Source organism: Arvicola amphibius, chromosome 2 (assembly GCF_903992535.2).
Source record: "Arvicola amphibius chromosome 2, mArvAmp1.2, whole genome shotgun sequence".
NCBI classification, from domain to species: domain Eukaryota; kingdom Metazoa; phylum Chordata; class Mammalia; order Rodentia; family Cricetidae; genus Arvicola; species Arvicola amphibius.
The window spans coordinates 132,678,726-132,705,615 of NC_052048.2; the positions used below are offsets into that span (position 1 = coordinate 132,678,726).

A 26,890-nucleotide genomic window follows, 5' to 3' on the forward strand; every position below is an offset into this window, starting at 1 on the left:
TTCTTTCCTTCTTTCCTTCCTTCCTTCCTTCCTTCCTTCCTTCTTTCTTTCTTTCTTTCTTTCTTTCTTTCTTTCTTTCTTTCTTTCTTTCTTTCTTTCTTTCTTTCTTTCTTTCTTTCTTTCTTTAAAAAAAGCTAATTTTTCTCTGTGAGTTCGAGGCCAGCCTGGTCTACAAGAGCTAGTTCCAGGCCAGGCTCTAAAAAAGCTGCAGAGAAACCCTGTCTCGAAAAACCAAAAAAAAAGCTAATTTTGCAGACAGGTTTTCATGTAAAAGGCTAGGTATTGATTAGTTTTGGATGTCTAAGCTCTGTTACACATGGCTTTCCATGGCTTCACTCTACAAAACATATTTACAACGTGAAGATACATCTACAAGAAATCTACATTTCACAAATCAATCTTGTATCTTTCCCCTGAATTGACTCTCACAGATTCCTGTCCCCTTGTTATTTCATTTGCCCAGCTTAATGGCCATTTAATGCAGCTCAACATTATGACTGGGCAAGAGATTTACAGTTCCTATAGGATATCATGTGCAATTATTCACATCTTCAAACCATAAAGAATTCTGATTTTTAGCTTTTTGAGTTCCTTTATTTGTTGTCTCAAAAACAGTATCCTCTGCTCTCGCAAAGTTGCTTGAATTTCACATACTCGAACTAATTTTTTAATTCAGTACATATTTCTTAACAGTTCCCATATTATAGGCTTATTCACACAATCTTGATGCCTGTTTCTCTGCATGGTCCACAGACCACCCTTGAACATGTTTTATGAGATTATCATTGAAGTGTGCTGCTAGTGTAGGTGTTAATGAACACGCAGGCTGAGCAGATGTATTCTGTGGTACAACTGTTGCATTTGATGCATTACTACTGGAAGTATGATTTGGACCAAGTGATGGGCTTATCTGGCTGCTTAAGCACTGAAGACTTCAAAGAGAGATAGGCTCACGACCCTGCTGCTTGTGAGCAGTTACAGGCTGCTGTGTGGCCGACTGTAACACCAGTCCTTGCTTAACTACTGGAGCACTAACCCTTGGCTGTGATGAAACAGGTGGAGCACTAATCAAAGGTTTGATAGGACTGTGTTACCTGAGCTGTGCTTATTCTCGGAGACACATAGGATCTTGGGGATGAAGCATCGGATGTAGAGAGCTGGGCAGCTTGAGAAATGAGAGAGGTAATATTGAAGGCAGATGGTCCAGCAGTAAGAAACTTGTGGATGATAGACTGCTTGTCTTCCACCCCACTGGTGAACCCACTAGTGGCTGTTGCTTGCATCACCTCTTCTATAATCCCTATCTTTTGGGAAACAATTAACTGCCAACTTATTTACTTCTTTTTGTCTCTGTTCTCTTTCAAACCACTCTTTTGGTTTTTCCCATTGTGATACTTCTGTGCAGCAATTGTAGTAATATTTTTTTTCCCAGAAGAGCTAATATGCTCAGACCGGTCATCTGCAGAATCATAAGGTGCATCTGAAGTTTTGCTTGGATTAGAAAAATGTGAATTTGAACTATGAAGAGCACTGTGGTTGTGTGAATTTTCTTGTGGCGAGTAACTGGTCCATCTTCCCTTTCTCTAACTCTTTGAGTATGCACATTTTTGGCCTTGCTGTGACCTGTGATGTCCCTGTATTTGTTTTTAGGACTATCAGATAGATCTCCGCAACATTTTATTTGGTGGTGAAGGATGTCTAGCACCTTTTCGTGTCTATGATCGCCACTACTGAGGTGACTCTTTGAGGAATACTTAAAGAGCATGGAAAGGCTGAGAGTCCCCCCTCCAGTTGTGACAGCCATCACTGAGTCTTTGCTGTTTCCTCAATACATTACCATCAATTCCCGGCGCTCTCTCTCTCTCTCTCTCTCTCTCTCTCTCTCTCTCTCTCTCTCTCTCTCTCTCTCCCTCTCCCTCTCCCTCTCCCTCTCCCTCTCCCTCTTCCTCTCTGTGTGTGTGTGTTTGTGTGTGTGTGTGTGAGAGAGAGAGAGACCAGGACTCAGCACACCCTCCGTGGCTCCCCGCACCTCCCACCTCTCATTACAGGACATCTCCCAGGCAGCCTGGGGCAGCTGCACCAACTGCAGCGGAGCTGGGGGAAAGGGGCAAGTGGCCTTGTTCTGGTCCCCCACAGAGAGCGAGCACTTCCAACACCTTCTGCCCTCTCCCCCACCACACATATTTTTTTTAAGAGCTGAGTAATGCTCCATTGTATAAATGTCTCACATTTTCTTTATCCATTCTGTTGAGAGACATCTAGGTGTTTTCCAGTTTATTGCTACTTTGAATAGAGTTATCATGAGCATGGTTGAGCAAGTATCTCTGTGGTAGAATAGAGCATCCTTTGGGTACATGTCTAAAGAATGATAAAGTTAGATCTGAGTTAGGTTGATTTCCAACTTTCTGAGGAGCCACCACACTGATTTCCACAGTGGCTATATAAGTGCTCTCCCACCAGCAATGGATGAGTGTTTCCCTAATTCCACATCCTCACCAGTGAGAGTTGTCATTTGTTGTATTATTGATCTTAACCATTCTGACCGGTGTAAAGTGGAATCTCAAAGTAATTTTGGTTTTCATTTCCTTGATGGCTAAGGATATTGAACATTTAAATGGTTCTCAGCCTCTTATGTTTATTGAGAATTTTCTGTTTAGATTTTGTCTTAGAGTTTTTATTGCTATGAAGAGACACCACAACCACAGCAAAAGGAAATATTTAATCGGGCAGCTTGCTTACAATTTCAAAGGTTCAGTTCAGTATCATTATGAAAGGGAGCATGGCAGTGTACAGGTAGGTGTGGTGCTGGTAGCTGAGATTCTTACACATCATGCAGGCTACAGGAAGTCGACTGAACAGCCACTGAGGAAAACTTAAACAAGAGACCTCAAAGCCCACTCCTACGGTGACATACTTCATCCACAAGCCTCACCTCCTAACAGTGTCATTCCCTTTGGGGACCATTTTCTTTAAAACCATCACAGATCTGTATCCATTTTTTTTTTTTTGGTAATTTGGGTTATTTTTTTGTTTTGGTCTAGTTTGGATTTTCAAGGCAATTTCTTTGTGTATCCATGGCTGCTCTTGAACTCACTCTGTAAGCCAGGCTGGCCTGGAACTCACAGAGACCCACCTGCTTTTGATTTCCAATTACTGAGATTAAAGGTATATGCCACCACTGCTCAGATAGGTTGCCTTTTTTTTTTAAAAATCAAGTTTCATGATTATATTTTGGGTATTAGCCCTTTATTGGATGTAGATGGTAAAAATACTTTTCTGTTTGTTAGGCCACAGCTTTGTCCAAATGCCATGTCAATTGTTGGGGTTACAAATGAACACCTCCGTGCCTGATATCTGTGATTCGTCTTTGATATTACTGCTTTTTTTGAGAGACATTTATTAAAACTTATTTAAATTTTGCCCTTTCTCATTATCTTTTTTTTAAAAAATTATTTTTATTGTATGTGCATTGGTATAGGTCTGTGTGAGGGTGTTAGATCTTGGAGTTACAGACAGTTGGAAACTGTTGTGTGGGTGCTGGTAATTGAACCCATGTCCCCTGGGAAGAACATCCTGTGCTCCTAACTACTAAGCCCTCTCTCTAGCTCCCTTTTCCCCAGTCTCTCTCTCTGTATGTATAGGATATAGCCAGGCCTTGAGTTCGCCATGCAATGGTGGAAAACCTAATGATCCTCCTGCTTTTATTGTCCAAGTGCTGGGGTCACAGGTGTTAGCTGCTATACTAGTCCTGCTTCTTTTTAAAGTCTGTTTGTTCTTGATTGTTGTTTCCATTTGCTGTTTCTTTATGTATTTACAAATAGCTACTCTGTATTATGTTTCACAGATGAGATATGTCTACGTATAAATCTGTTGTTTCTGAATTCTAATGACATTCATAGTGGCATTCTTTATAATTTATTGGATAATTTTTGTGATTGTGTTGGATTTTAATTTCTAGGACTCCTGAGGGCCTGATTTGAGAAAATTCTTTCCTGAGAGTGACTTTCCTTGTACTTGAGCCAGGAGCTAGTGGGTACCACACCAAGGATTGAAGGAGTATCTCTGTACAGTGTATGAGTTTGTCAGGGGCCAGGTAAATGACTCAGCGGCTAAGAACACTTGCTGCCAAGACCGACAACCTAAATTTGACCCCTAGCATCCTAGGGAGAGAATCAACTTGTGAAAGTTGTCCCCGACCTCCATATACGCTCTGTGGCTTATACCCTCCAACACACAAATGTACACACAATGTTTTAAATTTGTTAAGTATTACAAATTCTCTTTAAGATTATGCTGTAAATTTCAGTTCTACAAGAAATATTTAAATTTTTTTCTGTATTTCTACATACGTCCTATTCCTGTATTACTATGTTTGCCTTTTTTAAAAATAGAAACCAGTTTTTATTTACGTTAAGTTGCATTTTTATTTTTTAATCCCAAATTTTATTGTAAGATTTAATTTACGAAATGAGAACTAATGATGGAAAGATGGAAGATATCAAAATAAAAAAAGATTCAGTGACAATAGTAAGATGTATAAAAATGTACAAAACCAAAACACCGCATTTAGTTAGTACTACTAATCTTCGTGTACACAAATCTCTCTGTGTGTATATATTTCAAGTTGTTGCTTTTTTTTTTTTTTTAATAACAAAAATGCAGCTCATGCTAACTTGGTACTCAGGGTTGCCTTGAACTTCAGGTGTTTCTGCCTCTGCCTTTTAAATGTTGGGATTACAAGCATGTACCCTCACGTCTGGCTTGGATTTTCTATTTAAAAGTCTTTCAGTGGCCTCTGTGTGTGTGTGTGTGTGTGTGTGTGTGTGTGTGTGTGTGTGTGTGTGTGTGTGTTAGATAAGATTGTGTACATGTGTGTGTATGTATCATAGTGCCTATATGGAGGTCAGAGGAAAGTTTGATGTGATGGTCCTTACCGTCTGCATTGTTTAAGGCAAGGCTCATGCCCCTTATTTATTGATTTGAGACATATAAATACAATACATTTTGATTCTTTCTGTCCTGTTGAGCCCCCAACTTTCCCTTGGTCACCCTTTAACACTTTTCCCTCCCAATTTTATGGCTTTATGGCTTTTCTTTTTTTTTTTCCTGCAACACACCAAGTCTAATTAGTGGTGAGGCAGGGTCTCTGCTGTTTGCCACTGCAAACACAGGTTGGCTGGCCCATGAGCTTCCTGTTTTTACTGCCTATCTTTCTATAGGAGCAATGGGATACTAGACACCTTACCACACCCAGCTTTTAAATAGGTGCTGGATACTGCAATTGAGATTCTTATGTTTACGTGTCAAGTCTTTTACCCTCTACCCATAGTGCCATCTCCTCAGCCAGATTTTCTGTTTCAAGAAAAGCAAATATTCTTCATATTTGTCATTTCTCATAAAGAAAGTGTGATGGTGGGCTTGGTGGTGATGGTGCATACCTTTAATCTCAGCACTCAGGAGGCAGAGGCAGGTGGATCTCTGTGAGTTCAAGACCAGCCTGGTCTACAAAAGTGAGTTCCAGGATAGGCTCCAAATCTACAGAGAAACCCTGAGGTGGGGGGAGACGACATTTCTGAGATCTTTAATTCTCATTTCTTCAAAGTGTACTATTAAATTTTGATTTTCTTTCTTTTTTACTTTAGATAAGCTATAGTTAGGACCAAAACTGTGAAAGGAGAGCCATGTGATGAATTACTGTTTTCTACTTTTTGTAGGACAAATGAAAAGGACTAAATGTGCTGACATTGATGTTGAGACCCCTGACTCCATTCTGGTTAATACTAATCTTCGAGCACTAATTAACAAGCACACCTTTTCACTTCTTCCTGGAGATTGCCAACAGCGCCTGCTTTTACTGCTTCCAGAGGTGGATCGACAGGTGCGTTATGTCAAGCGCAGGGGGTTTTCTGATTAAATGAGGCTTCTGGCATTCATCACCTTTAGGACTCCATAAGATTTCAAGATAGAACCTCATGTATTCTAGGCAGGACTTAAACTTACTGTGTAGCTGAGGCTGTCTTACACTCTTTACTCGTTTACTTACCCAATGTAGGGTTATAAATGTGTGCTACACATGTCTTATTACATGTGTTGCTAGAGATAAAATCCAGGGCTTTGTGTGTGCTAGGCAAGCATGTCTAGTTCTCAAGATTTTTTTTTTTTTTTTTTTTTTTTTTCTGAGACAGGGTTTCTCTGTAGCTTTTGGTACCTGTCCTGGAACTATCTCTTATAGACCAGGCTGGCCTTGAACTCACAGAGATCCACCCGCCTCTGCCTCCCACAGCACTGGGATTAAAGGCGTGCACCACCACTGCCTGGCTAGTTCTCAAGATTTTTAAAAGTATCTTTTTATGTGCTGTGAACAAACATACCAGATAAGGTACCACCAATTAACAAAAGAAAAACTAAAACAAACTCAGTATGAAAGACAGGCCTTTTCCCTAGTGTTTAACAGCAGACTGTCTTTTCTCATTTATAGGAAGAGACTTACAAGGTAAGCTGCACAAATCATTATAGCTAGTTGACAACCAAATCAAATTGAAGACTTTCTTGTTCTTTTTTTTCCCCCCTTTTCTTTTTTTGTTTTTGAGACTGGGTTTCTCTTTGTAGCCCAGGCTGTCCTGTAACTTGCTCTGTAGATCAGTCTAGCCTAAAACTCAGATCTGCTTACCTCTGCCTCCTGAGTTTTGGGATAAAGGCATGCACTAAGTCTGTTTTCTCTGAGACTTGCTTTCTTAGTTCTGTAATTAGCATGTGTGATGAGTCCTTTTGGATAATTCAGATAATCAGGTATTTTTCCAGCAATAGGGATTAAAGGAGAGCTGTTCCTAATGACTGCATTCTCTGCTGTATCTCTTTCAAGAAAAATTATTTTGGAGGATATTCATCTAGTTAATTCTTGCTGGAAGACTGAAGCTTCAGCATGTTTTTAAAGACCTGGTGTTATGTCTCTTGTGGATGTTTTTGTGTCCTGTTTTGTGTTGTTCCCACCCCCCAAGAAGAATTGTTGGCAGGATATATGAGACATGACTACTGCCTATTTGTGGAGGTCTGATGTTTTCTCAGATGCACCATTTCTGGTTTCTGCAAGATTGCCACAGGTGGTTTGTTGTTGTAGTGATGGTATTAAAGGTTTTTTTGGTTTTATGTTTATAATGTTTTGCATGCATGTATGTGCAGTGTATGTGTGCCTGATGCCTGAGGTGGCCAGAAGAGGACCCTGAATTACGATGGTGCAAAGCTGCCATGTAGGAGCTGGGAACCAAACCTGTGTCCTCTGAAAGAGCAAAAAGTGCTCTTAACCACTAGCCATCTTTTTCTATCTCCTGCCATGTGTAGTTTTTAAAAAGGGACCCTAGTATTTTTCTAGTTCAAATTCACCCAGATTGGCATTCCCACAATGTTAGTTTGTTTGTGTGTACTTTTGATAGGAAGCTAGTTGGTCAGTCTTTGAGCTATGGATTCAATAAACAACATGAATGATACTGAGTAATTTAAGTGAATTTGTACTTTAAGTTACCATATATTTTCAATGTGGATAATGTTTGTGTTGAAAGTATTATAAATAAAGGTTTTGTTTGTTTGTTTTTGGTTTTTCAAGACAGGACTTCTCTGTGGCTTTGGAGCCTTTCCTGGAACTAGTTCTATAGATCAGGCTGGCCTTAAATTGGGAGAAACCCACTTGCTTCTTCTTCCCTACTACTGGGATTAAAGGTGTATATCACCACCATCAGGCGTACAAGAGTATTTTTGTAGATTTGTGTAGCACTTTTTCCTGTATATTTTATATGAGTCAAATGGTTTTTTCTTTTTTTAAAAAAAAAAAAAAACCAAGATAGACAATAATTCAGATTTTAGATGTATAGATTTAGAAAAATTTTTTTTCATTAAAAATTTCACATGGCCTGTGGTTTAGTGGGTAAAAAAAAAGAATTTACAGTCAAACCTAACAACCTGAGTTGAACCCTAGGACTCACCACAGTGCAAGGAGAGAGCTGGCCTCCACACAAATGTCATGGCACGTTCTGTGTGAGCACAACACAGATAGGAAGTGTTGATCCAGGAGTGCCAGGAGCAGCAGCCAGTTGCTTCCTTCCTCTACTGTTCCTCAGTCCAAAAGGGGTGAAATTCTATCTCCACCCCACCTTTACTTCCTGTCTCTACCTCCTTAGTACTGTGATCAAAGGTATGAACCATCACTGACCAGCTTCTATGGTAAACTAGTAGCTATCTCTGCCCTATGATCTCCAGGTAAGCTTTATTTTTCAGAACACAAACAAAACATCACATAATACAGATGTAAGAAATTTTGTCTCCCAGTACTTTGATGTATCCTTGAGATACATCTCTAGCCTACCAAAAAAAGAAATTAAGCCTTGTAACAAAGCATCAGAAATGAATTCAGTAGACATATGGAGGGAAATACATCAGTAACCATGTCTCAAAGTTTGATAAAACTGCAGCCAGATAGAAAACAAAGAAAACTAAGAAGGCAATGAGAACCATCACAGACCTCCATGTTTAATAACCGTGCAGCAACAGCAGAATACACAGGAGTCAGGAAATCGTCAACCGTTTCAACCCTACCCCGTTGACAAAAATTAAATTACGTGTTGATACATGTTTGCAAGGAAAAGCATATTGTATGTTCATATATTGTTTGTAGCTTCAGCCTTTTCAGAAAGTAGTATAAATATCTTCTTACATACTAGTCGTAATTTGATCTAGGAATACAACCTTAGAAATAGCTGGGTGTGGTGGCACCCGCCTTTATTCCCAGCACTCAGGAGGCAGAGTCAGTCGTATCTTTTTAAATTTCAGGACACCTTGACTGTTACACAGAGAAACCCTGTCTTGGGGGGTGGGGGGAGAAAATAACTAGTACAGCTAGACAAGATGGCATACTCCTTTAATCCCAGCCCTTAGGAGTCAGACTTCTGTGAGTTCAAGGCCAGCCTGGGTTACATAACAATACCCTGTTTCAAACAAACAAATAAAACAATAAACGTATTGATATATTCATCTGCCAGGATGTTTGTTGCAGCTTTATTGATTATGGGAAAGCATTGGTAACAAGTGCATGTTTACCATTAATTTAAAGCCATTCATACAATGAAATAATGTGCAGCAGTTTCAGAAAGGCTAAATATATACCAGTTGACTTGAACAGACATTGTACTCTGTGAGAAAGCTAAAGTTAGAGTGTGTTATATATCATTTGAACCCAGATCTGTTAAGAAGATAATAAATTCTGTTAAAAAGAAAACATACATTTATTTAAATATCATTCAATGAAGAATATTTTTTCCATTGTTATGGAAAAACAGTAAAAAATGAACTAACCATGTTTGGGTGGGTGTGTTCGTTGTGCGTTTGTTTGTTTGTTTGTTTGTTTGTTTGTTTGTTTGAGGCAGGGTTTCTCTGTGTAGCCTTGGCTGTCCTGGAATTCACTCTGTAGACTAGGCTGGCCTCTAATTCACAGAGGTGCCCCTGTTTCCCCAGTGCCGGGACAGCACATTTCTATAGGATTGACCTTTGTACACTTTAACATGAAGTGAATATCATACCTTTTCTTTGCACATTTTCCCTGGCTTGCTCTTTGATCTAGGTTGGTCCAGATGGGTTGATGAAATTAAATGGCTCAGCCCTTAACAATGAGTTCTTCACTTCTGCAGCTCAGGGCTGGAAGGAAAGACTCTCAGAAGGTAAGTGTTTTTCCCAGGATTTGTGTGCCTAGGTACTGGAACAGATTTGGAAGGTGAATGTGTTAGTTAGGGCTCTCTAGAGGAACCGAACTTATAGAATAAATGTGTACAAAGGGGTTTATTAGTAAGGCTTGCTGTGGTCCAGCTACTTCAGCTGTGTCTACCAATGGAAGGTCTAAGAATCCATTCGATTTTCAGTATACTCCAGAATCCCAAAGTAGGCTGTAATGCCAGCAAGAGCAAGAAGACAAAGCGAAAGCTTCCTTCTCCCAAGTCCTTTATATGCTGCCACCAAAAGGTGTGGCCCAGATTAATGGTTGATCTTTCCACTTCAAATGAGTTAGTTAAGAAAAAAAATTCTTGACCATTGTGCCCAGCTTAGTTAAATCCATATATAGTCAAGTTGACAATCAAGAACTTTCATTATAGTGAGGGTCAGGAAGTTTTCTAAACATAGGTTTTTCTGTTCTGTGTGAAACGTTTGGAAAGATTGTGAAATTTCAGTATGGGAACAACTGATTCCACACACTGTTGAATACACTCATTTGAAGTAATAGGGAACATTTAAGGACCGTAATTTAAGAATTACTGGTCTTGGTCACTTGTCCTTGTGTGTCTGGTTTAACAGATTTACCAAAGGCAATAATAGAATATTTTAAAAGTTACTGTTTTGAGTATTCTGTGTGGTATCTGTCATTATTGTCTTGGTTACTTTTCTAATGCCCTAACAAAAAATCATGACCAAGTTATCTATCTCCTCCTTTCCTTTCCTTTCCCTTTTCCTTTTCCTTTTCCTTTTCCTTCCCCCCCCCCCCCCCCTCTCTCTCTCTCCCTTCCTTCCTTGTGTGTTTGTTTCAACATGGTTTCTCTATAGCTTTGGAACCTGTCCTGGAACTCAATCTGTAGACCAGGCTGTCCTCGAACTCTCCACCTGCCTCTTGCCTTCCAAGTGCTGGGATTAAAGGTGTGTGCCACCACAGCCCAGCTGACCAAGACATCTTATTTTTTTTTAAAAAAAAAAGCATTTAATTGGGGCCTTGCTTTCAGCTTCAGATGGTTAGTCTATGAACATCATGCCTGGGAGCAAGGCAGCGAGCAGGCAGGCATGGTGAGAGCTCACATCTCGAGACAGAAGCAGGCAGATATCTGACTTTGAGGCCAGCCTGGTGGAGGAGGCTGCTTGTTGGTTCTGGCTGCTCAGCCCCGAAATAATCACACAGAAACTATACTATTTAAAACACTGCTTGGCCCTTTAGCTCTATCTTTTTATTGGCTAATTCTTATATTTCTATTAATCTGTATATTGCCACGTAGCTGTGACTTACTGGCTAAAGTTCTGGCATCTGTCTCCGGCGGGGCAACATGGCATCTCCTAACTCCTCCTTCTTTAATTCCTCCTTCTTTCTCCAGAATTCAGTTTAGTTTTCCCTGCCTACCTCTATTCTACCCTATCAACAGGCCAAGGAAGTTACTTTGTTAACCAATGTTATTCACAGCGTACAGAGGGGAATCAAACATCACCAGCCGAGTCTAGAGAGAGAGAGAGAGAGAGAGTTCCAAGACAGCCAGGGCTATCCAAAGAACCTTGTCTCAAAGGAAAAAAAAGTAATGAAAGTAACGTACTCAAACGAGTTTGCTTTGAAGAAGCCTAACTTTAAGATAGCTCTATTCATGGACAGCACATTTGTCACTCCTGGTTGGCGGTGGGACTTGGGAGGATGGTGCTGAAAAATGAGGCAGACTGAAGTCTCATGCAACAGCCAACTTTAGTGAGCACCAAACAGTTTATATTTTGAGGGTTAAGAGAAGTCACATGATTAAAATGTCCAATCACAATGGCAGGCTGCACATAGCAGGCCAGCCAAATATGTAAAACCATGTTTTCCCATAGAGGTGTGTAAACAAATAACAAGAATAGTTTTTGCACAAGCACCCAGAATTCTCCTCACATGAATTCAACACATATTCATTACTCTCATTCCATTGGGAAATAAACTACAAACTTGAAATTAGAGGTGAAAGGAAATCTGTGTGAAATATGATGTTTGTAACTAGAAAACGGCACTGTGGGCTTTAGCTGCATATAGAAAACTTAAGGGTAGTATGTGACTGTACCGGATGCCACCTAGTAGTGGTGTCTCCTGTCTGTCTAGGTTCTTTGGGAAGCTTGTTGCTTTGACATGATAGTATTTTGTTCCTATAAGAGTCTTTCATGATTAAAATTCATGAATAATACTTTTCTGTTTATGTCATTTTGTTGATACATTGCAGGTGAATTTACTCCTGAAATGCAGGTGAGAATTCGTCAAGAGATCGAGAAGGAAAAGAAGGTAGAGCCGTGGAAGGAACAATTCTTTGAAAGCTACTATGGTCAGAGGTAAAATAAGGCAGTCTCTGGAATCATATTAATTCCTACACGTGTAATGTGATGCCTCCGCTTTTTTACCTTATTAGAAAGTCTAGCTTGGTGGTAGTGTACACCTTTAATCCCAGCACTTGGGAGGCAGAGGCAGGAGGATCTCTGTGAATTCAAGATCACTCTGGTCTACAGAGTGAGTTCCGGGATAGTTAAGGCTGCACAGAGAAAAACCTGTCTAATCATAATAAAATTGTACTGGAGACATTTAATAGACAATAGAGCCATTTGGTTTGAATAGGGTTGCATAGTCCAACTCCTGTTTGTTAGTCTCCCTTGCTTCTTTCTACGTACTAGTAAAAGCCAGCGAGAGAACTTCACTGATCACAAACTGAGAAATAAGTATTTTCTTAGCTTCAAGTAGTGTTCATTGATCCCCCTCCTTCCTAATCATTTAAGATAGACTCCCTACTGAGCTGGCCAGTCAGTGTTGGCGCATGCCTTTAATCCCAGCATTCGGGAGGCAGAAACAGTCAGATCTCTGAGTTCGAGGCCAGCCTGGTCTACAAACTTAAGGACAGCCAGGACTACATAGAGAAAAAACCCTGTCTCAAATGCTGACTTTTCAGGACTAAGCTATAAAGCTGGTGGTGAGTGTATATCATAAGTTATAGTGAGTCTGCGAGTGCATGTGCTGCAGTGTGCTCTTGGAGGGCAGAAGAGTTTGGGATTTGACGCTCTTCATAGGCATGAGCTCCCTTGTTAGAGCCTAGGTGATCAAGGAAACACTTTCTTCTTCTGAGGCATCTTGCTGACCCTAGATAGACTAATCAGTAATTTTTTTTATTACTGATTCTATTAAGGCAACAGGGTTTAATTGATCACTGCTTTAAAAAGGGAAAGAACATTAAGAACAATTATTGGTGGCACTTTTTGGCAGACCACCCTGTGTAAATCACAGCTGACTTTTACCTGTGGATAGCTCAGCAGCATGCAACCTCAGATCTTTGGATCTAGATTGAGTGTGGTTTAAACAAGCTTCCTATAAGCTCAGTTCTCAGTTTTTCTTTAGGTTCTTGTAGGTAGCCTGTGAGTCTCTAGATAATATGGCTCCTATATAAGCAGAAGTGGCAATAACAGTTACCACTATAGAACTTTCATTGTGTGCCAAGTGAGAACGTCACATGGAGTAACTTCATCATTGCAGTTTGAAAATTTTAATTCTGGTATAAAATTTAACAAAGGTGAAGAAGCCTAGTCATTTAGTATCTTGTCCACAACTATTACCAGAACCAGGATTTGAATTTAATTACTCTGGCTCAAGAGTTCTACAGAAAATACTATGTGTCAGGGGGTTCCTAGTTACTGACATGGTCTACTTTTCTTGTCTATTAAGTAATGTGGACTATTTTCCATATAACAATATTTCCTTCAATTTTTCAGTTCTGGCTTAAGCCTTGAAGAGTCACAGAAACTGACAGCTTCCCCTAGTGATTCCAAAGTAAAGAAAATCCCAGCTGAGCAACCAAAATCCATATTTCCTTCAGAGGCCTCTCCTGCCAGAAACTTCCCAGTAGTTCCCCATTCAGAGTGTAAAGAAGAAGCAGTGCAAATGCCATCACCATTCAGAAAAGAAGACGAAAACCAAGAGGAGGCACAGCCAAATTCTACATCCCCAGAACCCATCCTTACGTCAGCCAGCGATACAAATGAGCTTATCACCATGACATCCGTCAAGTGCCCTAAAGATGAGGGACTCTTAGAGCAGAAGCATGTTGTCTGTGCTGAACAAGAGTCTGAGAAAGAAAATCAAGTTACCACAACTTCTAATTATAACAAAAGTGAGAACCAAGAAGTGTTATCTACATCCCCAAGCAAATCCAAAACTTCTGGGTTAGAAAAGCCTATAACAAAGCCTGTTGCAGAAGCTGGTCCACTGGACCCAGATGTGAAGATATCTCCAACGTCTCTTACTGATCAGATCCCAGAAAGTCTGAAAAGGAAATCTTCTCTTACCCAAGAAGAGGCTGCTAACAGCTGGGAGAAAAGACCACGTATCACTGAAAATCACCATCACCATCACCAGCAGCCATTTCAGGTCTCGCCACAGCCCTTTCTTAATAGAGGGGAAAGGGTACAAGTGCGAAAAGTACCACCTCTCAAGGTAAGAAAGTGGTCATACTCATTAAGTTTCATGACCTGTGGTATTAACATAAAATAGTAGCATATATTTAATATACATATAACAGTGGTATTATAGAAACAGTAATAATCAGGCTGTAGAACTGCATCCCTCCAGTTCTTGATATTTGAAAAGGAGTCTGAGTATGTGAGCCAGTCCAGCAAAGTCTCAATTCCTAAGTCAGGCTGGCATTGAATTCTTCTCTTTTTGCTTTTTTTTTTTTTGTTTTGTTGTTTTTGTTGTGGTTTTTTTTTTTTTTTTTTTTTTGAGGTGTCTGCCACCCAGCTCCCAAGTAAATCACACACTTGGGAGGCTTATTATATTACTTCTGAATGCCCACCCTTACCTTGGCTTGTTTCTTGCCAGCTTTTCTTAAATAATCCTGACTGCCTTTTGCCTGTTGACAAAGGTTTCGTCCCACCTGATCCCTCAGCCATTCGATTCCAAAGAAACACACAGAAGCCTACATTAATTATAAGCTGGTTGACCTATTAGCTTAGGCTTCTTATTAACTAACTATTAAATCTTAAATTAACCCATAATACTTGTCTGTGGTAGCCACATGACTTGCTATCTTTTATCAGGGAGGTGTTCTCATCTTGCTTCCTCTGCGTCTGGGTGATGACTGCAGACTGAGCCTTTCGTCATCCCAGAATCCTCCTGTTCTGGTCATCCCGCCTATACTTCCTGCCTAGTACTAGAGGTTGCTCCTATTTCTTACATTTGGATTACCTATACAAGGTTGTTTGTCCCCAAAACAAATTTCTTGGGTTTTGTTTTCTAGTTTTTCTGTTTTCTCCTGTAGTCTGTTCTTTATATAACAAGAGGCAGTAATTGTTTCTTTCTACTCCATAGAACTTCTAAACTACTATGTGCAAAAAAATGTCACCTAAGTTTGTACAACTAAGTATTAAACAAACTTTGTTGTTGTTTTTGAGTCAGGGTTTCAAAAATCCTTGTCTGGAACTCGCTGACCATCCTGTTACTTACTCTGTAGACCATGCTGGCCTCACTCAAAGATCCTACTGCTTCTGCCTCTCAACTCTTGGGTTAAAGCAGTGCGCCACCACTGCCTCGCTAAACATCCTTAGTGGGTTGTTGTGGTGGTGGTTGTTGTTTTGTTTTGTTTTGTTTTGTTTTTTTTAAGATTTATTTATTTACTTCGTTTGAATGCTTTGCTCGAATGCAGGTATATGCACTATGTGTGTGCTTGTTGGATCCCATGGAATTGGAGTTCCAGGTGGTTATGAGCCATTATATGGGTTCTGGGAATTGAACTCAGGTCTTTTGTAAGAACAAGTGCTCTTAACCATCTCTGCAGCCCCACAAATGTACTTTTTTTAAGTACATGAATTTATCACAACTATTAGAAAATACCACCCTGGTTTCTGATGTATAGAGAATTGATTTTAAATACTTAGGACTTTGAGTAATGAAAAATAGTGACTTCACAATTATTTGTAATTGAAGAATTTTCAAAGTTAGTAGTTTATTATAATATTTTTTCTTTAGTATAATACTCATTTTTCTGGCCATTCTGATTCATAAATGGGGGGTGTCAAAAAGTTTACACAAATAAGTACAGTATTCAGTAGGGGTGAAAATGCTTGGCAATATTATGTATGTGACCCATTATGTGGGGAGACAGTGGGGTTGAATGCTTAACACAGTGTGTATTAGTCTTAGAGCAAGTGTGTGTGTCATGGGTGCATTGTATTCGTCTGCTCTAGTTAGAGCTGAAATTGATCTCGGCTCCCCCACCTCATTTTTTCAGATCCCGGTCTCCAGAATCTCCCCGATGCTGTTTTCTACATCGCAGGTCTCTCCCAGGGCTCGTTTCCCAATCTCCATCACTAGTCCTTACAGAACAGGAGCCAGAACTCTTGCAGACATCAAAGCAAAAGCCCAGTTGGTCAAAGCACAGAGGGCAGCAGCCGCAGCAGCCGCTGCAGCTGCTGCAGCCGCCTCAGTTGGAGGGACCATTCCAGGACCTGGCCCTGGGGGTGGACACTGTCCCGGAGAGGGTGGTGGAAGGAAAACTGGTGCAGGCGGGAGTCCAGGCTCAGACAGAGTCAGCGCAACTGGGAAGGGTCCCACACTGGAGCTGGCAGGAACTGGAAGCAGGGGAGGTATGCGAGAGCTTTTACCCTGTGGTCCCCAGCCTGAGACCCATACACCAGGCCAGTCCCAGCCTCCTGGTGTCTCTGGAGCACAATTACAGCAAACCTCCTCAGTGCCTACAGCACACACCATCAGTGGAGCATGCACAAGCCTCCCATTACCAGCCCACATAGAGAAATTAAACAGTGGAAAACTGAACCCCCCACAGGCAACAGCCACAGCAGCCTCTCCTTGCCACCCACAAGACCTGAGTAGTTACAGACAGGAAAAAGCTCCTTCTCCAGAAGGGCCTGCTCTCATCTCAACGGCTTCACCTGTTTGTTTTGTAGCTGATAGCACAGTTGAACACAAAGCAGGTTCTAATAGGAATGCACCAAAGCCTTCAGCCTCAGCAAAGGCAGCTGCTTCTGCTCGATTGGATATGACTTCCCCCTCTGCAACATCCTTATTGACAACAGCCAGTTTAGAAAAACTCTCTGTACCCCCAGTCAGTGGAACTGCAGCATCTACTGGATCAGCTTCATCCTCAAGCACTTTGCCAGCAGCTTCTAGCCTTAAATCCCCAGGAACTTCTGCAAATATGAACGGACCCTCTTCAAGACCAAGTTCTAGTATCCCTGCTAATAACCCTTTAGTTACTCAGCTGCTCCAGGGCAAAGATGTTCCCATGGAGCAAATTCTGCCTAAACCTCTCACCAAAGTTGAAATGAAAACAGTCCCACTGACTACGAAAGAGGAGAAGGGGGTAGGAGCATTCCCTGGTTCCAGTGTGATGGAAGGCAGCACCAGAGAGGAAGTTAATGGCAGGCAGGCCTATGTGGCTCTCCAGCAGCTGGGGAAACCCTTGCAGAGTAAGCAGCTTCCCCAGGTCCCAAGGCCAGTCTTGGAAGCTAAGGACTCTTGCAGTGACACTCACCAGTACCCAGAAGGACTAAGTAAAACAACTCAAGATCAGCTTTTTCAGACACTCATCCAGAGGACTCAGAGACAGAGCGTTCTTTCATTTGTGCCACCCTCTCAGTTCAACTTTGCTCACTCAGGTTTCCAATTGGAAGACATATCCACAAGGCAGAAATTTATGCTGGGCTTTGCTGGCAGGAGGACATCCAAGCCTGCAATGGCAGGTCACTATTTACTTAATATTTCCACCTATGGCCGGGTTTCAGAGAGTGTTAGGAGGACCCATTTTGTAAATCCTGAGGAACCATTTTGTCTAAGTAGCCCCACTGAAGACTTGAGAATGGGCTATGCAGATTGTAAAAACACAACTGGAGACAGCAGCAGCAGCAAAGATGATGAAACTGATGAAGAGAGTGTGGGAGATGAGAAAGAGCCTGTGTCAGTGAAGGAGGAGCCCTGGGCTTCTCAGAGTTCTGGCAAGCATCTCCATAGTGGGGAGACTCCGTCCACCATTGATTGTTTAGCTAGCAAGAATGGTAAGGCTGAGGCACCGATGAGTGAGCAAGCCACTGCAGGCAAGGAGAATTGCATATTCTCTAGAGGCCAAACATTTGATGAAAAGACCCTACCCAGAGATTTTATTCAGGCAGCACATAAACAAATGGCTCACGGTGTGAGAGGTAAGACAGTATGTAGCAGCCCCGAAATTTTCAATTCTACTGCTCTTTCTCTCCCTGCAGACAGTCCCACACACCAGCCTCTACTCCTTCCACCACTGCAAACCCCCAAATTGTATGGAAGCCCCACACAGATAGGGCCAAGCTATAGAGGCATGATCAATGTCTCAACCTCATCAGACATGGACCATAGCTCTGCTCCACCAGGTAGTCAGGTATCTAGCAATGTAGGGGATGTTATGTCATTTTCAGTGACAGTCACTACCATCCCTGCTAGCCAAGCTATGAATCCCAGCAGCCATGGCCAAACAATTCCTGTTCAGGCCTTTCCTGATGAGAACAGCATTGAGGACGCGCCTTCAAAATGTTACTGCCGGTTGAAAGCCATGATCATGTGCAAGGGATGTGGAGCTTTCTGTCATGATGATTGCATTGGGCCCTCCAAACTGTGTGTCTCCTGCCTCGTCGTCCGATAAGACTACAGCAAATGTAAAGGAGGGAAGGGGAGGCTTAACAAGACATATTCTTGCACCCTTTTGAAATCACAGAAATAAAGTTTCAGTTGTCTCAAGAGACATTAATCAGGAATGCAGAATACAGGTCTTCACATTGACAGGAAGAGCACCTTGTATAGTAAGTGTGAGTCGAGTAGGACTACGAATTGGTGACAAGTTTGCACTTAAAAAATCATGTAAATATGTCACATTTTGTTTTAACATTGTTTTCCAAGAATTTAGGTAATGATGTGTTAACTTCACATTCAGATTTATGTTCCATTTCTTTTGACTCTGAAAATAGTTGAGTGGTATGCATGGTGAAAGGAAACTCTGCCTCTGACCTTTCCTAGGGTGGGGAAAGGAAAAGAATGATCAGGAAGTGACCATCATGCTGATCATGTCCTCACAGGCTGGCTGCAGGTTCTTCACAGATAACATGCCTTTGTGGGATTTAGATTTGGGGTTTACTCATCCCTTTACTTTAGGTGGAACCATTTCAAGTGGGATTTTTAAAAAGATATTCACATCCCGGTGTTTTTGATCCTGACAGTCCTGACTTAGCTTTTGCCTTCCATGAATCAGTACTGTTGTTTCCTAGTCAGTGAATTTTATTTAAGAAGGGTCTGCCTCCAAGGGACTCCTCTATTAGTCTAATCTGTGCATGGCATTAGTTCCAGCAATAATACATCCTGATACTGCATCATTCGTGGGCTCCCACAAACAGGTCTGAAATACCAGTGTAAAATAAAATGCACACGAGCATTAGTGATTGGGGTGTGTGTGTGAGAGAGAGAGAACTGTGTGTCTTGTTGGCAAAGGAATGAAACTGAAGAAACTTAACTGAAACTTCAGGAATTTGGAAGAGTGATTTTAACACTGGACACAAAATACTTTCCTTTCCTATTCTATAAACAATTCCAGGTAGAAACGCTCTTTGGTGGTAACCTCTTTTCTGCTTTGACCTCCCAGGCATGAGATGATGATGCAGTGATCTTATGCCATCCTACCACAACATGTTTGCACCTCATACAGAGAAAGAAGACAGTTTGCTGTTCCTGCTGTCTGGACAGCAGGGACGCCTGATGTGAAAGGGCGTTAGGAGTGACTGATCAAATACCTGGCTGTGAAATTTCACATTTTTTTTCTTTTTGATTATTATCCGTGGATTCAGAGGCCTGCTGATCTCTGAGTTCAATGCCAACCTGGTCTTCATAATGAGTTTCAGGACAGGATATAAAGAAACCCTGTCTCCAAAAACATAAATTAATAATAAAGCAAGTCTGTTTTTAAAAAGAACAAAAATAAAATCCTTCTCTAGTTGGTGGACATGGTGATACTTAAAATCTCAGTGCTTGGGAGTCAGAGTCAGGCGGGTCTCAGTGAGTTAACAGCCAATGTGCTCGAAAACAAGTTCATGGCACACAAACAGTGTCTTTAAAACATACAAAAGAACTAGTGACAAACTTTAAGCAAATACTACTTAAATCGCTGTTAAAGACGGTTTAAGAAAAACATCAGTTCATCCGATGTTCTAATATCAAATAGTCTGTATTGATTGATTTCAAGTCTCTTAATGTGAAGTGTGTAATGATGTAATATTGCAACCCTGTACAGTTGGGTTTCAAAAGCTATAAAACTCAGGACAATTTAACTGTTAATACATCACAGGAAGGAGACAGGAGTGTGTCTTGCCTGCCATGTGGTGCTCACCCCTGGCCATCACACACATGTGCTTCCTCAATCTTTGCTTTAAACTCTGTGAAACTCACTTTTTCTGCTCTCGTGGCCGTAAACAGTTACGGGCTCACATCCTGTGTTCCAGAACCAGGCAAGACAGTACGACGTCTTTCCATCTTCCCTTTATTCAGTAAGTGCACAGCTGGTGGGAAAGAAAGGCTGCAAGGATTCGGGGTTAAGAAATGCATATGTTGTGAATTGAAGGACGAGTAGGAAATAGAAGCCAGGGTTCTGGTCCCAAACCTTCAGGAACATGGGTAGTCCCCATGAGACCTTTAAAGACCCTCATCTGAGTAGTCTCCTTGTCTTATTATCCTGCTGGAAGAGGGTGAGTAATTTCAGAAAGGACCTCATGCTGACAGTCAGGGGCAAGTTTGTGTTGGTGAAAATTTTTCTACTTTCGACCTGGCTTACTAGGAAGATTTTGCTCCCTGGTTTCATTAATCTGGGACTGGGTGGGCAGGAGCGAGGCATTGGAGACTGTCAGGTCCATTTAAAGACCACATTGTTCCTCTTACCTCAATCCAAACTCCAGTAAGTGACACCCAGCTAATTTCCATCCTACTATTCCAAAAGCAGAACTTGATAGCTAGGTACACTGCCTCAGACTTGACAAGAACGAATTTTTTCTTATATTGAAAATATATTAAATATGAATCTATTTAAAGGGTTTGTTTTAAAACATGGTTTCAGATGGAAGAGGAACACTCAAATGAACAGGAAAAAAATAGTTGAGTCTGTCCCTTTAAGTTGAATTTGGTACTTCAGTACATGTTAACACATTTTTAATCATAACTTTTTGCTATTTTTTTAACCATTTCAGTTAACATGAAATGGTTCAGTGTTTAGCTTATTCTTTGGGCAATTTCCAGTGAGGTTTTAAATATCACACCTGATACACATACTAGTATGCCCTCTCCAGCCTTAAACCACTTCTGCAAGTCACCTCTGGGAGAGTATTCACGATGCATCATCTCAGGGTAATTTATAAGTGTTCTGAGTTGCCTAAGATGAACACTCCCTGAATCAAAGGATTTTTTTAATAATCAGAATTCTTTATCCTATTAATTTAAAGGGGAGCACAAATAACATGAAGTTGTTTGTCCTGCTTCAGTTCCTTAACCCCTGTACTCAAGACACTGAAGCTGCCTCCAGTGTTCTATGTGGCATTTCTTAAGAGTGAGCTGGCAAATGTGGGAGCTTTTCTTGGGGTGGGAAGGCTGCATTTCCTTGGGTATAGAGATGTGGGTATTTGAGAGTCTATCTCAAAAGTAGATTAACAGTCAAAGGAAGACCTCACTGCCTTCCAGGTGAAGGCACGCTGTCCCACATGGAGCAGGCCCATCAGCTACCGTTCTGTTTGCTCCATACTGCTCTCCATGTTAGAAAACCTTCGTGAGCTCTTAGGTTAAAGGGCTTGTTAGAGTGAGGGATTCGCTGTGGTCACGTTTGTTTAGAGCTCATTGCTAGTGAGCACTGTTGTTTTCTCTCTGGCATCACAGAACAAGGAGAAGGACACTTCCCGTTGCATGACAGCAAAGTGTACTAAGTGGAGAACTTGGCCATGGGTGGTTTTGCAGCTCAACTTATGGAACAGTCCAAAGAGACTTTGCGAAACATTCTGACAGGCAGGGACCTTTTCCTATGTGTTTCAATACCTACATACCTATTGAACAGAACAGTAGGGAGACATTTCCTAAAGTTGAAGCAAGAGCTTCATAGAGTCTTGGTTACTTTATTTTTTTTAATGCTTTACATTTGATACAACTATTAAAGATCAATTTTAAAATAACTTTCCAGTAATATATTTTAAGTAATATATATTTTAATATCTATGTAAAAAGTGACAGTGGAAGGACTGAATTTCTCATATATGGTATGTGTAATGTAGGATCTCATTGCTAAGGCACAAATTATTTCAAGAGTTACTCAAACTACTCAGATTATTTCCCAAAAAAAAGGAAAGAAAAGGAAAAATGCAATAAGGGGAATGATTTGGGGGCTTTATTTTTTATTTTAAAAGAAAGTTGACTTATTTACCACAAGCTATTTTTCCCTCGCTGGTGATAAGGTTTGTACAGACTGGTTTGGTAAATGCTCAATTTTTGTGTCTTTTGCCTTTTTAAAGGAATTGTTAACATTGGAATTGAGGGTATGTACAGAGAAGTTGGTGTCAATGCCATTTAATAAGTCATATTTTTTCACAAATAAGGAAAAATCATTTTAATAAGAATTTTAAGTATTTGCAATAAATATATGTATATAGATTGTATGTATTCATATATTATTTTTCATTTTATTATTAAGTAAAAGATAATTAAAAGTGAAATTTAAAACCTTGTAGTTTTTTGATGAGTCTTGAGATCTGACATTTGAATATGACGTGGGGAAGGACCCTCAAAGAGTTGCCTTGAACAGTTACGGGAGGGAAGGTCACCACAGACTGGGAGAGAATCACTGAGGAACTTGACCATAAGTCAGGGTAGTGAATTTCAGAACTTAAGTAAAAATATTAAAACTTCACCATTTATCTGTCGTGTTTTCTCCCTCATCTGTCCTTTTCTCCTGACCACCTAATGTCGCTGAGAGAGTGAGGAAAGCAGTAGTCTCTTGTAGTGTGCCTGTGGCTTCTAACGCCATGGAAGAAGGTAATGAAATTTGTTAGGGGACACAGGCTTTCTCCAAAGTGATTGATGCTTTGTTAGACATTGCAGTCACTGCATACCAGATCAGATGTTTCAGAACTAACCTCTTAAAAATACAGAAGGCCAATCATTTTCAGAGGTGAGTTAATTCATGGCCTTGACTGATCTGGGCAAGTCAGAAGCTAAATCTGTTTTGTTGGGAACATCTGTGCTTGATTAGGGTGAGTGTCCACTAATTGTGAGAATGGCTTGAGATGAAGATAGATCTCCTGTTGTATAAAATAGGAGTAGTGAAGGGCTTGGAAGAAGTTTACTGCTCTTGCTCCTGAGTGCTGGGGTTAAAGTATCTTTATGATTCCATCATTCAAGTTAATGTAAAAACATGGAAGTTCAGCTGTCCAAGAGGATGGCCTTACAGGTCTCAGCTGGAAGTGCTGTTTCTAAAACAAATTTCTCCGTCAGTGAAAGCACTTGCCCAAGTATGAGGACTTGACTGCACGACCCCAGCACCCACATGGAAGTTGCATGTTTGTGGCATTGGCCTGTAATACCAGCACTAGAGAAGTCGGGCAAGGCTAATCTGGAGGTTTCCTGGCCAGGTTCAGGTGCAGCGAGAAAACCCTGTCAGGCGGTGGTGCACACCTATAATCCCAGCACGCGGGAGGCAGAGGCAGGCAGATCTCTGTGAGTTCCAGGACAGGCTTCAAAGCTACAGAGAAACCCTGTCTTGAAAAACTTAAAAACGTGGAGAATCGACCCAGATGAACATTCCAGCATGAGCATTGTCCACTACATACAGGCGCATACAGGCAGGTGCACTAGAGTATGTGCAGAGCGTGCAAACACAAGGGAAACTCACGAACTCAGGAGATACTGTGTCAAAATTTCTACTCATGAAAGTAATGAAGGTGAGATATTTAAGTACTGTGTCTATTAAAATAACTCCCATTTACGTAATAGTACACATCGAGCTCACATCATAAGCAAGATGCATATTCCTGTGATAGGGGACTTTATTTACTTCCCACTGTCTTGGAAACCTGTTTGTTGCTTCTCACACTGCTTTATCTCAACTGAATTTCGGTCACATTGAACATTCCTCGCCTTTTATATACAAATCCTGTTACTTCAGTGTTTACTTCTTGCTTATTGTGTGCTCAGTGTTGCCAAAGTGCTGGTTATGCAAGGATAAGAAAAAATTCACCTCAACAGTTTTTCCTAAAATTGCAGCCACGCAGCACTGGCTGTAGTTCTTACTGTCCAGTTAAGGCTGTTTTCCCAAAATAAGTGTGAGTGAGTTGTAGAGTAGAAGTTTTGAGCGCTGGACAGCACAGCAGTGACATGAAAAAGTGCCCCAAGATAAAAGCAGCTAATGTAGACCTAAGGAGCCACATTAGTAAGATGTGTCTTTTTGAGATTGTTGGAGTAGAGAGGCTAAAAAAGCAGCTGAGGCAAATGGAGCATTATGTCAAGTTTCATGTTCTTGCTGAGAAGACACTGAGTCCGTCCCTTCATTTGATTTTTTTCTCCATAGTGGATGGATAGGATCACTTTAATAAGTAATCTTAATTTTGTAGAATTGCCTTTAAGTCACAGAATGAAAATGCACTTCAGCCTTTTTCCTTAGGCCCAGGTGCTGTTTCTTTAGGAGTGTCTGGGAGGTAAAAAGTCATAGTCAGGGCCGGGCGGTGGTGGCGCACGCCTTTAATCCCAGCACTCGGGAGGCAGAGGCAGGCAGATCTCTGTGAGTTCGAGGCCAGCCTGGTCTACAAGAGCTAGTTCCAGGCCAGGCTCTAAAAAAAAAAAAAAAAAAAAGCTGCAGAGAAACCCTGTCTCGAAAAACCAAAAAAAAAAAAAAAAAAAAAAGTCATAGTCAGTACTTGCTCTTGAATTCTCCTTACCTCTTGAAGTCTTCAACCAGATGTTTGGGCTCATAGCATGATTGCTGTATGCCAAAATATCTGCATCTACACTGCAAAGGGATGCTCAGTGTATTTCACCAAGCTCTCCGGGACCCTTGGGAGATTTCACAGGAGTGAGTACTTTCACCCTTGCCCTAAGAAGGGGAGTTCACACCTAGAAGGCTTTTAGAAGAGAGAAGAGGAGCCCTGGCAAAGCCAAAGATCAGTTGTGGAGGCTGGCTATGACTCTATCATGGCGTCTCCAGAACCTCAACCTCATTTTTCTTGTTTTTGAAACTCAAAGAAGCTGAGGGGTAGAAATAAAAATAAAAAATTTGATTTTCATCTCAACTGCAAAACTTAAAGGATCCCTTGGGGAGAAGAATAAGGATAAACCCAAGATGTGGCTTTTAAATGGGTTTAAGTAAAATTTCAGTTGAGTGCCTTACTCTTTAACAAGGCCTTTTTAAAAGATTCATTTTAACATGAGTCACCATGAATGTTGCCTGGAATTTGATTTGGGGTGTGGACTAAAATAGTTTTTGTGAATTACAGCAGCTTTTGCCATAAGTCAGAGCTAAGGCTATGTGTCTGTACCCGAACTTCATAAACACTGTATTAGTCCCATGTAAACCAACATTAGGTTTTATTAAATTTAATTAAGATTCTTTTGATATCTGAAGATAAGTTTGAATTTATTTCACACATAGTCTAGGTAATTTGGAACGTGTAGCATATAAATTTATTTTAAAAACCAGAGTCTAATGTTTTCAGATAACCTAGAGTTTAGAACTGAAATTGGAGTTTCCCCTTCAAGTTAGCAATTTTTTTTCCAGTCAGGTTTTCAGGCAGTATTAACATGTAGAGACTTCAGTCCTAACCCTGCTGAACTCTGTCTATCATCACCTTAACACTTCTTCATGGAGTTCTGTCAGTCACTGGCAAGTGCTCAGAGGAGAGGTGGGTATGGTTGCATGCCTGAAGTGCCCAGCAGTTGGTAGGTGAGAGATGAGTTCAGGGTCATCTTCAGCTGTAGCAAGTTCAAGGCCAGGCTGGGCTATGTGAGAGCCTGTCTCAAGAAGGAATATCCTGGGCTGTGAATAGGACAGTTTAATCAAACTTGTTCTTGAAAAATACATGAAACTTTTTGAGCACATGAAAGCTGTAGAATACATGACAAATGGATCTCCAGAAGATGAAAAGCCAGGAGCTGTGTGTGCTCTGATGTGTTTTCAGAACTCCTAATCCAGTGAGTTTCTCCAGCATGCCTTTTTTCACCAGCAACAAGGGAATCAGAAGAAATGGGCCTTAGCATAACTTGTTGACTAAAATCTTTGTGCGTGTAGGCCTCAGCACTTGGATACACGAGCAGTCTGCCTTCAACTCCACACTATCGTCCGTTCCTCCCTCTACTCTTTCTTTACTGGTACTATAGATGCTGTCTTGAAAGTCAAATGTATGGTACAGTTCTGTCTTGACGATGCCTGCTGAATAAAGGCATACAGTTTTACTGTAATTGTGGTGCCTTTTCTAAAGTAGTGGACCACGTGGTGCATGGCTTACTTGCTGCTCGTCTCTTCCCTAGTTCATCACATAACTAGTGTTTCTTAGGACACATCCAAAAGGAGTTGAGGTACTTAATTTGAGCCTAAGCCTATCCTTTAAGAACAAGAGGAAAAAATGTTTAGATTAGCTTATTTCACCACCACTGTTGGGAGATTGGGGTTTTCATCTCTCAAGATTACAGTGTTTTTCTAGAGTGATTTGCAGCACTGCTTGGACACTTTAGCACACTGTCAAGGGATCCGTCATAGTATTTAGTCCACCCTGCCATGAGTCCTCAGATCTCCCTACAGATTGTATGGGCTCACAGCTGGAAATGGACCTTTAAGACTTGACTCTCGACCCTAGTACCAAGCTCCTTCCCCTCTATCAAAATTCACCTCATGTTGGAGACAGAAGGGGAAGGATCTTGTAGGAGACCACAGGTGGCTTTGCACTACAGGAGAATGGGGCTACAGCTGTCACTGTTATGGAGAGAACAGGTGTCAAGATTGAGGTGCAATACCCCAAGATGCAGATAACCCTTGGCTTAAAGACAACCAGGAGAGATGACCTTGAATGAGTTCGGAGTGAAGCTAGAAGGGTGCTAGCTATTCAGTTACGCCTG

General features: G+C 41.0%; 1 protein-coding gene across 1 annotated transcript in view; it reads left to right on the plus strand.

The window, feature by feature from the left end:
• The window catches only part of Asxl2 (ASXL transcriptional regulator 2), a 79,675-nt gene extending 57,524 nt beyond the window's left edge, over positions 1-22,151 (plus strand). The window contains exons 9-13 of the mRNA XM_038319064.1: positions 5,715-5,878; positions 9,608-9,704; positions 11,976-12,081; positions 13,504-14,224; positions 16,017-22,151. Of these exons, the coding sequence (XP_038174992.1) occupies positions 5,715-5,878; positions 9,608-9,704; positions 11,976-12,081; positions 13,504-14,224; positions 16,017-18,416 (3,488 nt within the window). The 3' untranslated portion in view covers positions 18,417-22,151. The remainder of the gene's footprint in view (positions 1-5,714; positions 5,879-9,607; positions 9,705-11,975; positions 12,082-13,503; positions 14,225-16,016) is intronic.
• The last annotated feature ends 4,739 nt before the right edge of the window (positions 22,152-26,890 follow it).